At 38.9% G+C, this 12,379-nt stretch overlaps 2 protein-coding genes across 2 annotated transcripts in view; one reads left to right on the top strand and one right to left on the bottom strand.

Moving 5' to 3' along the window:
• Positions 1-5,250, bottom strand: part of BRCA2 (BRCA2 DNA repair associated) — a 42,163-nt gene extending 36,913 nt beyond the window's left edge. Inside the window, exons 1-2 of the mRNA XM_087721285.1 lie at positions 5,066-5,250; positions 474-578 (exon numbers count right to left, since the gene is read on the bottom strand). Of these exons, the coding sequence (XP_087577411.1) occupies positions 474-552 (79 nt within the window). The 5' untranslated portion in view covers positions 553-578; positions 5,066-5,250. The remainder of the gene's footprint in view (positions 1-473; positions 579-5,065) is intronic.
• Positions 5,251-7,800: 2,550 nt separating this feature from the next.
• ZAR1L (zygote arrest 1 like) lies at positions 7,801-11,672 on the top strand. The gene is made up of 4 exons (XM_087721284.1): positions 7,801-8,505; positions 9,547-9,639; positions 10,374-10,448; positions 11,351-11,672. Exons 1-4 carry the CDS (start codon positions 7,801-7,803, stop codon positions 11,492-11,494), a joined length of 1,017 nt encoding a protein of 338 aa, XP_087577410.1. The 3' UTR covers positions 11,495-11,672.
• The last annotated feature ends 707 nt before the right edge of the window (positions 11,673-12,379 follow it).

Raw genomic sequence — 12,379 nt, 5'->3', positions numbered from 1 at the left:
CAGGAATATCAAAATAATTTTCATCTGTCTTCAGAGCAAGTAGGAAAGAATATCCACTGTAAGAAACATTGTATCACTCATAGAAAATGAACTTGCAATGTACTATTTACAAAGGTAAGTCTCATATTTCAAGGGAAAAGTTTCATATAAGCTGTCCTCAACTTACAATTTGTTCAGCAACTGTTCAGAGCACAATGGTACTGAATTAAGGGGCTTACAACATGTACCAAAATTTGGTTAAGATTTGGCCTCTTGGCACTCTATCCGTACTTACAACCACAAGAGCGCTGTTACTCCCACCATTTATGCCCTTTTGGACCTCGGTGTCTCCCCGCTGACTTTTGCTTCTGTTTTCCTCTCTTCCACTGCTGCTGAGGCACACCTGGCCTGGCTGTGTGCTGTATGGTACTGGCTTCATGCAAAGAAAAAGGGATACATTCCCCTACCAAAAGCAGCTTGAATTGAAATAGTACCTGATTCACTGAATTGTGTTTTGAATATTTCAAACAAAGATGGTTTCTTCGCAGATATATCAACATTTTTCTTTTCCATTGCACTGCTAATACAATTAAGAAAGTCTGCAAAATAAAGTGTTCTCAAAATTATATTGGTAATTTATCATATTTGACAGAAATTCTATTTTTCTTCTATGGTCACAGCACTAACATCATGAATGAACCAACAAAATATAATCAATGAAAACTGCTGGCAGTCTTTGATGTGTGACGACTATAGTAGTTGATCTTTAAAGAAAATTAAGCCAGACTTTTAATTTAAATTGTTTCAAAATGGTTAGTTTATAAGACTCATTATTCTTATGCAGAATTGTAACATGTTTTTAAGTATGTAACTTCTATCAATAAGTACTGCCACAACAAATACAAAAATATAGAACAAAAATCCTGCAACTACAAGTCTTTTAGAGAAACAAACTGCCTGAAAGCAATGATATTACAGAAATAATCTACATCCTACACTGGATAATAATACTGTAATTTTTCAGACACTGAATGATAGGTCCATATTTGTATACAATCAATAAATCTGAAGTAGATTTTCACAATCAACAAAAAATCTAGACAATGATGCTAATGTGGAAACCAACTCCTGCAACATTCCCAAATTGTACCTACATCTATATCAACAGCTGAAATAAAGGCCCCAAGAGTATATTAAAGAAGTTTGAAGATCCTTCATAGGCGTTTCCTCTAATGGAATATATGCTACCAGCCACTAACAATGCTCCTACCCCTCTGGGTTCTGTCAGGTCAAATGGTGGAAACTTTTTCTAAAAGAATTAAGGGTAACAAGTTTAAGATCAGATCACTTTTCCAAATAAAAAAATGCTATTTTAGAACAAAACAAAAAAAAAAAAAAAAAACACAAGGCAAAATTGAGCAAAAGATTCCTGAACCTGGATACATTACAACCAGGCTATCACATGTCAACAAACATGTTTTCAGTACAATTATATAAGTAAAAGGTACGTATAAATCTTTCCTACATGCAACCTGCATCTGGATAACTAACCTACCTTCAATTCCATTCTCTCCCCTCATTTCATTTCAATATAAAGTCAATTCCAGTTTGAACTCTGCAAAGGTGAGTTGTTGCTCAGATAAGCTTTTAACAAAATATGTTTGTCAGAAAGGAGCTATCACACTGGCAAAGGAAATGAATGTAGATGGAATAGAGTTCCAAAGACTTCCTCATATTCGTTAAACTAGTAACAAATAGTCAGGATTTAACATATGCTTAAAACCTTGTGAACCCTCTTGAATTTTTAATATTTCTGCATAAATATGACCTAAATGTGATCTGCTGTCCAAACAAGTCCTAAAATTAGATAACAAACAAATTATAGAAGTGTCAAAAACATTATACTTGTTCATTTATTGAGGAAAATTATCCAAAGCTACTATTTCTATGTGACAAGAATATGTGAACCTCTGGGATTATCAATTCATTTGAAGGGGAAACTAGCATCAACAGGTGTTTCAGTTAGTGGGATAATAACCAGGTATGAATGTGGGAGGTCCTTTCTTATTTAAAGAATGAAAATGTGGGATCATTGCAACACAAGCATGTAAGAAGTGTGTCATGGCTTGAACAAAGGAGACTTCTGACGACCTCTTTAAAACAGTTAATTGAAGCACACCAGTTTAAGGGTTACAAACTATTTCTAAATTGTTTAGATTCTACCAGTCTGTCAGGTGCCAGGAAGACTATGTACAAATGGAGACAACTTAACCTCATTGTTTTTTCCGCCAGAAGTGATCAACAGACCAAGGGCAAGGTGCATAATGCTCTGGGAGAACCTCAGGATGGTGTCAAAGAAATCAAAGTTTCTTGCCTATCTTGAATTGGTGAATGTCAGAATTCATGAGACCACCATTAAGAAAATATTGAACAACAATGGTATGCATGGTAGGGCTGCAAGGAGAAAGTGACTAATCTTAAAAAAAATTGCTGCCCATCTATAGTTTATGAAATACCATTTGCATAAGCCAAAAAGTTATTAGAAGAAAATTCTCTGGATGGATGAGACTAAAAGAGAACTTTTGGCTTAAATAAAAAGATGTTTGGTGAAAGACAACATTGCATTTCAGCATAAGAACTTTATCACATCTATGAAACATGATCGTAACAGTACAGGTACTACCGTTCAAAGTTAAAATGGCACTGAAAAAAGTGACTTATGACCAGTTTTCACATGGCTGCTGTAGCATCCCCATGGTCATGTGATCAAACTTCATACACTTGGCAATTGATTCATAACTGTGAGGGCTGCAAGATCTCAGGGTCCCATGATCTCCTTTTGCTATATTCTGACAAGCAAAGTCAATGGGGAAGTCAGGTGCACTTAACAGTTTATCTAATTTAACAACTACTGTGGTTCACTTAATAACTCTGGAAAGGGCAAACTCACTTAACAAATGTTTCTCTTAGTGAGTTGAGGTCTACCTGTAATATGGTTTAAGACTGATCACAAGAGCTTGCTATCTTAGATGGAACTATAAATTCTGAATTGTACTCAAAAAGAATTGTGCTAAAAAAAGTTTTTGGAATGGCCAGTAAAGATCCTGATATCAAGTGTAGAAATATGTTAAGGGATCTAAGCAAGCAGTTTGTGAGAGGAAGCCCACCAACATCCCTGAGTTAAATTTATTCTCTAAGGAGGAATGGACTGAATTTTCCAATATCAGGTTTGATGTAGTGGTTAAGGTATTAGCCTAGAAACAAGTCACAGCCAAGTTATTTCTCATAAATTGTTATTTTTAGAGTTTTGTCTTAATCTGCTGGGATTTACAGCAATTCCTATTTTTATGAATCCTTTTGAATTTTCAATGTTTCTGCATAAATATAAACCTAAAACATGAAAAAATTCCAGACCTTCATTTTTGTATATGTAAAAATGTAAATGTTTGCTTTTAGTAACTTATGGGCCCTCTTTGGGCAGCAATAACCAATTAAACATTTCCAGTAACTGTTGATCAAGTCTGCAAACAAACTGGAAAAATTCAGTCCATTCCTCCTTAGAGAATAAATTTAACTCAGGGATGTTGGTGGGCTTCTTCTCACGAACTGCTTGCTTAGATCCCTTAACATATTTCTACACTTGATATCAGGATCTTTACTGGCCATTCCAAAAACTTTTTTTAGCACAATTCTTCATTATACCCTGTACAAAACAACTATTGAGAATGAAGTAGATACCTCTCCCACCTCCACATTCGCTAACTAGGTTCTAAGAACATAAGCCTGTACAAAACAGGGCTGAATCCAATTGGAGAAATTTGCAAGCCTACTCAACAGCCTATGCCTGTTTTTGCTGCTTTAATGTGCATTTCTTGAAAGTTACAAACTTAGCATAGACAAGAATTTGGTGGTAAACTAGAACTATTTCGACACACAAAAAATTGTATTTCGATGTCTTACTGATTGAGGAATGATGAAATGTTTGTTTTAAAAGAAATAAAACTTTTGAACTACAATGTGCATTTCTTTACAAAGCAGGAAATTAGACTTGAATTATTTAGCCTATTTATCAATTCTATCATTGTTAAGCTTCTATCCTAATAAATTTACCTGGAAGTAAATCCTTCTATTTACATAAGATCTATAAGTAAAAAAGTACCCAATAGGGCTTGCCATGGCTACTCAAGTTTTGCAGGATTAAGTGGGCCCCAGTTTGATGAAATACCCGTATCAGCTGTGCTAGCACAACACAGAGCACTAATTTTTGTATATGACGAGCTGGCATAAGCATATAGCCATATATGTATTTTTATTTAAGTCTGTATTTTACCTACAGTAAAGCTATGATCCAATATTTTCTATTTCTACACAGTTGGGAATATTGAATTCAAGTACTAATTTAAGGTACTCTTGAGTTACAGGAATAAATATTAGGTTTGTCCATCACCAGTATAGGGAAAATGAAAATATAATCATAATCATTTTAGAACCAGTTGGTCTAGTGGTTAAGGCATCAAGCTAGAAACCAGAAGCATGCAAGTGTCAGCCTTGCCTGGAGCATGAAGCCAGCTGGCCGACCTTAAGCTGCTTCAGTCCTAGAAAGCAGGCAACAGCCTATATCAGGGCTCTCCAACCTTGGCAACTTTAAGATTTGTGGACTTCAACTCCCAGAGATCCCTCTGGGAGTTGAAGTCCACAAGTCTTAAAGTTGCCAAGGTTGGAGACCCTTGGCCTTTATCACTTTTGAACAATCTTGCCAAGACAGCTGCAGGGACTCGTCCAGACAGTCGACAGGAGTAAAAAAAAAAAAAAAAACTGACTGGGCGGCACAGAAATTTATGCTCATGTTTACTGAACAGTAACAGAGTTGGAGGGAACCTTGGAGGTCACCTAGTCCAACCCGCTGCTCACGCAGACCTCTACTAGGGATTCGAACCGCCGAACTGCTGCCAACCTTTCTGATCGACAAGCCAAATAAATGATCCAACGGGATGCACCGTCAGCGTCCCTTTCCCTCACACCGCACAATCCCAGCTCTCAAGCCCTGGAAAACCCGACCCGTCTTTCGCACTCACACACGTTTCACCTCAGTGTCTCTCTTCATGGGACAGGGAGTTTCTTCTGAGCTAAGAAGAACCTCAGAAGAGCAGCCCTGCGGAAATGTAGTTGAGGGCAAAAAATATATATAATCAACGGATGAAAGGAAGATGGCCAACCAAAGAAGCGAAGCGCCACCCCGGTATCGCCGGGTTCCAAGTCACCTCAGAAACAACTTCCTCTGAAAAGACAAAAGAAGGCGCCAAAACCCCGCCGACGCATGCGCAGTTTCAGAAGGGGGGGAAGCAATCATTTCCTCACAGCTGATTCACTCACAATCCGGAGGTTTTTCGTATATACCGATCGTCCTACAAGGAAATGAAATAGGTCTCCCGCTGGGAACGGTGGAGCCCAGCTCTTGCCTCCGTTTTTCACTGGCAATAAAGGCCCGAAACTAAGAGAAGAGCCAGCGGGAGACTGTAATGGTTTACTCCTGCCGCACTCAAAGGATCATGGAACTTGTGGTTTTTGTTTTGTTTTTTACAAAAAAAAAATTGGCCCGTTCTCGCTCACGAGTTTAAGTAAGGTTTAAAGTATGCCTCAAGCCACGGAATTCTGATAGTTCTGAGACCGGCACATAGTTTCATTTTTTCCCCCCAGGACTCAGGACCTGTTAAGATTCTTCTCCCCCCCCTCTCTTCAAAGCTGCAAACTATCCCATTGAAATATACTCACTTCTTTTATTTACTGTGCATTAAATACAACAATGAAAATCTGAACCTGCAAATGTCTTGTGAAAAAAACTTTATATTTTACAGAATTAACTGATTTTCTATTTATATTCTGCCTTTCTTCCAGGAGTTCAAGACCCAGAGGGCTTTCCCTTCTCCATGTTCTCCCCAAGGTTGGTTGTCACAAAGGTCCTTTTCCAAAAGGCAATTGAACTTCCTTGATTTTTTCTTAAAAGCATTTCGCTTCATTTCTGAAGAAGCTTCTTGGATGAGAAGCCAAACGTTTTCAAGGGGAAAAAAAATCAAGGAAGTCCAGTTGCCTTTTGGAAAAGCACCTTTGGGACAACCACTACCTGGATAATTGAAAATCTCTAGACACTCTGAAGTTGGTTTTACTGTGTATGACTAGTTCAAACACAGAAAGGTGAGGAACGAGCTCTCCCCGTGGAGATTCGGACCCTCGCCACCCTTCAGGCCTTCCACCACCCTTCAGGCCTTCCGGACAGCCCAGCCGTTAAGACCTGGCTGTCCCAGCAAGCCTGGGGTTGAGTTCCCCCCCCCTACTCGAAATTGCTGTGCTTGCTATGTTTTTAAATCGTTTGTATCGTTGTCCTGTTTTGTCTTACATTTCTGTATTTGTTCCCCTTCCCTTGGTTTTTGTTCAGCCACCCTGAGTCCCTTCGGGGAATAGGGCGGCTTACAAATTGAATAAACTCCAAAGTATGCTTTTGGGCTTGAATCTGGATGGGTTTGCATATAAAGACACACACATTTTTATGTTCATGTGACAAATTCATACAAATTATGCTAAGCCACAGTATGATTTTGTTTTTCATATTGTGTAAAGTCTGAAGTCATATTAAAACTTAACATATATTAACAACACATATTAAAACTTAACACTCTGCACCATAAACCTAGTTAACAAATTGCAATGTTTAAGCTAAAACAAAACATCACATGAACAATGGGTATTGCATGAACAATGAGCCATTTGTGGTTTATTCTGGGTTAGTACACTATTAACATAGTTAAGTGTGATTTCTTCAGTAAAATCGGAAGTTGGGGCCTATATTTTCAACTTGATGGCCTCCACAATATGCCTCATCATTGTATGTTTTTAAAGCTTGTTTTAATTTAAACAGTTAAATATAAAGTTAACATATTACTAACCAATGTCAATCATAAAATTCCACAAAGCCTATTAGAACATGCATATATTCCAGAAAAAGTGTTAAAATACACATGAAAGTAAACAAATCAATGCTACTTGAATTATGTTCACTTGTTTAAAAGATTAACAGAACCATCCAGAGTGGTTGGTGCTGAACAATCTAGCCAGGTTGCTTTCTGACAAATGGGGGATTAGTTGGATTGAGACAGAGGCCCCTTAGTTTTACTGCATTGAGTCAAATTGCCTGGATTCACAGAGCATATTGAATAATTTAACTCTTATTGTTTGGATTTCCATAGCGCACTAAATCACATTTTGACCAAGAGAACCAGTGCTGTTTGGGTAACTATGTTTGTAAAGACTATGGTGCTATATTGCAACTGGGTCAATATTAGTTATTGAATTGCATCTCCAAAATTCAGTTGATATCAATGTGTACTACCTTGGAGTAAATGTTTCCACTCCCTAATATTCTGGTACGACTTAATTTTCGGTAAAGTAACTCTTTATCTTCAAAGGATCTGCTGAATCCTGTTGTAGTTTCATCTTTCCGGTTGCAACCAACTCAATCCAACACCTGTCCGATCCAACATGAAGGGTTCTTGGTTGCAAACATTTAGGGGAAGCGCTTTATAAAAGCAAACTCACATTGTTGTTAGCAAGTCCAAAAACCCCCCGTTAACTCCGCACAACTCCGGTGCGTAAATTTCCAGCGTACTTTACGATCGGCGTATTCAGTACAACTGTTCCTTAATTAAGGAAGAGGGTTTAATGCTTTTAGCCAGTAGTAATGAGCACTAATTGCAACCGACATTCCTAGGGCCGATAAAAGCGAGGGAGGCAGGAAGCCTCCCCTTAAACCAGGCTCTCTGTCCCGGCATGGAGCGTTTCGTTTATCCGCCTTACAGCGTTTATCAAAGTTATGGAAGCAGCTTTACTCCCAGCCACCACGTGGCCTCGAGGCTACCACCCAAGCAGAAGCAGCCGAGCTGGAAGCAAAGCAAGTGCAGCGGCATCTCCAATCCCTACCAAGGGGTGCTCACGGCCCCCTCCGCGACTCCTCAGGTGTCTTCGCCCGAGTATTTGGACACTTACAAGCGAGCGCAGCTAAAGGCGCTGCTGTCGCACGTCAGCCCGGGCCTCAACCCGCGGCTCCGTAAAGGCAACACCAAAGAAGTGGGCGTCCAAGTGAACCCGCGGGCAGACGCTGCGGTGCAATGCTCGCTTGGATCCCGGCCGCTGCAGGCCGTCCGCCCTCAAAGCCCCACGGGCCGGCTCAGCCAGGAGCCGCCGCTCCCAGGCTTCTATTCGCCTGTGCTCGGTCGCCGCCTCTTCACTTTGCCCGAAGCGGCGGAGAACCCGAAGGCGCACCCCGAAGGGCCGGCTTCGTTTCAGTTCATCCAGGAATCCGAGGGAACGTTCGTAGAGAAGGCGGAGGGCGGTGGCGAAGAGAAGGCGGGAGCTGAGGACGAACTGCCGGGGCACGCCGTCGGATACTCTGCCCAGCAGCAGGTCGCAAAAGGAGGTGAGGCTGAGGAAGGCGGGAGTCACCTCGACGAAGCGAGAAAAGGGACCACCTTCCAGGTGAGTGGCGCGGTGGTTTTCCCGCGGACGCTGCGCTTGGTTGGAAATCCCTCCCGCCTCTGCCAGCCGCGCTTTGATGAAAGGTAGAAGGGAAGTTTTTTCCCTTCAGTCAGTGGCGGATTAAGGCTCCCTGGTGCTCTAAGCACTGACAAATCTTGGTGTCCCCCTCCTTTGTACATACTGTACAAATTTTCATTGGCTTTGTGGTGCCTGGTGCCCTAAGGACGTGCTTAGTCTGCTTAATGGTTAATACACCATTGTTTTCCGTGGAAGAACTTGGTGTTATCCGGATCCTGGCTTGCCTGGTTTAGCCTAGAGCAGGGTTGCCCAACTTCAGCGTCTTTAGGATGTGTTGACCTCAACTCCCAGAATCCCCCAGCCAATTGGGAATTGAATTCTGTGAGTTAAAGTAACTGAGGTTGAGAAACGTTGCACTAGCCTCTTCTGCAAGGCCTGAAGTTTAAACAAGCCAGTCAACCTGTATGGTGAATGTGCGAATGCAGCCGGCATGTAATGATGTTTGTCACGTTTCTGCCTCCCTACCCCCACCCCGAACACAGGCATGGCTTAACAGTATATTCGCAAGAGATGTTGGGATTAAGAATTGTATAGAATCTGGTTACAGACCCTTTTAAATACAGACCCTTTTAAAATACTCCTGTGCATCTGGCTTTGGGTATTTTTTTTACTTTAGTACTTAGGTTTCTGTTAGTAGCCTTTCTCTCTGGGGTAGTACTGTAATTGTTATGTGGGGTAACTTTGCCGCTGAATAAGAAATGTGTATAATGGATATATATGGCTGTGGGAGTAGTACAAAACTGTATTTGGCCAGAAATAATTATTAATATTTGGAGAATGATTTTTTTTTTCATGCTTGCAGAACAAGGTAAATATATGAATGGGATTATTTTTTCCTCAAATTTCTGAATTTAAAAAGTGTGCTTTAAATGTTATTTTAGTTAATGACTTAAATGTTTATGATTTAACAATCTTGCAAAACAAATTTAATATTTACTGTTCATGAACAACTTTCCTTTGCAGTTCTTAGAACAGAAATATGGCTATTTCCATTGCAATGACTGTAAGACCAGATGGGAAAGTGCCTATGTATGGTGCATTTCTGGAACCAATAAGGTATGTTTAGGGGAACATTAGAAAAAAATGTTACTGTTTAAGGTGTAAATTTCAGAAAAGATTCAATGTCTGGACTGCACAACTGTCTCAAACTTGTAGAATCTTAGATGATGAATCTTGTAGATGAGCCAAGGTGGCGCAGTGGTTAAATGCAGCACTGCAGGCTACTGCTAGATCAGCAGTTCAGCGGTTCAAATCTCACCGGCTCAGGGTTGACTCAGCCTTCCATCCTTCCGAGGTGGGTAAAATGAGGACCCAGATTGTTGGGGGCAATATGCTGACTCTTTGTAAACAGCTTAGAGAGGGCTGAAAGCCCTATGAAGCGGTATATAAGTCTACTGCTATTGCTATCTTTTTAGGCTCAGTTTTAATTGAACGAGAGGAGCAAACTAGAAGTGATGTTTTAGTGCAATGTTTATTTGTTAACTATAGTGACCAACTGCAAATGCTGGAAGCAGTATGTTGGTCCGCAATTCATGATATTCTTGTTCATTTTTTCTTAACATCAGTTATAAGTTACATTTTGATACACAAACTTTTTTTTTCCCTTTTGAGTTAAATTGTGCCATGTTAATAGGAAATCATAAAATGATTTGAGTAAGAACTTTTAATGTCTGTTTGGCACAATGAGTTTTGGTTCAGTTGTGCCTCAATGTATAATTTTTGGATGCTACATTTTAAAGATCCTCTGATCTGAGGCTCTCCCGTCTCAAATGTACCACTTTCATTTTTAGGTATACTTTAAGCAGCTTTGTCGCAAGTGCCAAAAGAGCTTTAATCCCTATAAAGTAGAAGCAATTCAGTGCCATGTAAGTAAGACTCAATATTCAGCAACTTCTATTAACACATTAAAGTATCAGAATAAAAAAATTGGGTTTTTTTCTGGCTTAAAATTGCAGTTATTAAAGAACTAGTTGATTAATATTGTAATATGCAATACAATTCTCTGAGACAAATTGACTTCCATAAGTAGTCTTCCTTTACCTCAACAAATAGTGGCAATAAATGTGGAACTTTGAAACTTCTCCTAGAAAGGATATCATTTCGCAGATTTTGGATACAATAGGCAGAATGTCAGGTCAGACTGCCCATGGAAATTGGAAGTTTGGTGCATATAAACTATAAGGCACTTTTGAACTTAATAGACATTTGGGAAGAGTTAATGAATTTTCTTCCTCTGATGACTGTTCATCAACAAGTATGGATAATTCAGATGCTTTATTTCCGTGTTCTTCAAAGGTGTCAAACTCGTGGCATCACATCATCACATAATGTATCTCTTTTTTCCTGTTTGCTAAAACGGGGGTGGGTGGGAGTGGCCAGCGCATGATGCATTTGGCCCACGGGCTGCGAGTTTGACATCCCTGTACTTAATAACCAAACTAACCCGAGGAATTGGATAGAGAACTTCAGAGGATGATTGTTACTGCACTATTAAAAATATAGGTTATGGCCATTTTTAAAACCTTTCTTAATTCTGGTTCAATATGGGTGTAGGGTGCTTATCCTTATGAAAGCATACCTTTGTTTAATGTTACTTGGCATCTGTGGCACATTTGTGCAATAGGATTAACTTGTATCTTAGTTAATAGAATATTTTTCATCTTTTATAGTTCAAACATTTCTAGAAGATCACTAAGTATAATAACAAGAAAATAAACTTTAGAATAGGTTTTGATTTCTTCTACTAATTAAAGTTTGTTATCCTAAGATCTGTTCAAAGACTCGCTGCTCCTGTCCCCAGAAAAAAAGGCACATTGACCTCAAGAGACCACACCGGCAAGAGCTATGTGGACGCTGTAAAGGCAAAAGATTATCTTGCGACAACACCTACAGCTTCAAATACATTGTTTGATCTGTGCAGTTTGTGTGCTGAGGTTGCATTTAGCTATGCATTTTGTTTCATAATATGGATTTGACTTTAGGATTCTGACTTGGCAATGGATAATGGACTAAAGATGTTTGTAATACTAAAATATATTTGTAATTTATCACTGTACTGCCTAATTAATAAAACTTAAATTCTAATTAAACTTATTTTCTTTGATCATTAAAAAGAGATGGGAAAGCTGACATGCTTTCTAGAAAAGGTGGAAAAGATTAAATCTTGCAAACAATACTATATTCCTGCAATCTTTTTGTAGAAACAGTGATATTGAATATTCTGAATATAAATGAACATATTGAAGTTTGATAAAGATTGAGCAGTTTACTTTCATGTCTACTATGGCATTCTATAAAGACACATGAAATTAAGTCTTAAATCACTGAAGGAAAATAGAATATGGAATAGAATTATATCATAGGGGTAACAATCATTAAATGGAATATAAAGCACAGTAGTCTTCCTGAATCATCAGATGGCCTGTCTATCTTGTTGAAATTAAATGGAAAAATCTCTAAGTATATTAATGGTTAAACTTACTTAGGTATTTTGTATTAATAATGTAGGACAAAGTCAGATTGCTAAAATACTACTTTGAATTTTTGGCGCATGTTAAATTACGTTAGCACTTTTGTCCTAGGAGGGACATTACTCTCAAAACTAATTGGCAAGAATGACTGATTTGGCCTATATTAGAAGAGGTGCATACTGAATTTCATAGCACTGTAGATATGCAATTTCAAGCCAATGTCAAAACAGGAAGAATTTGATAAGATTTGGCCATTCTTCATAGGCAATTGAGATTTTCATATCTATTTCGTATACTAATTAAAAAAAGTAACCTGAATAGTTGCA

The sequence above is a fragment of the Thamnophis sirtalis genome, unplaced genomic scaffold (assembly GCF_051295495.1).
Source record: "Thamnophis sirtalis isolate CommonGarterSnake01/CBP01778 unplaced genomic scaffold, rThaSir2_p1.2 scaffold_8, whole genome shotgun sequence".
NCBI lineage: Eukaryota > Metazoa > Chordata > Lepidosauria > Squamata > Natricidae > Thamnophis > Thamnophis sirtalis.
The sequence above is the reverse complement of the archived record's forward strand: the minus strand, read 5'-3'. Positions and strand labels throughout refer to the sequence as shown.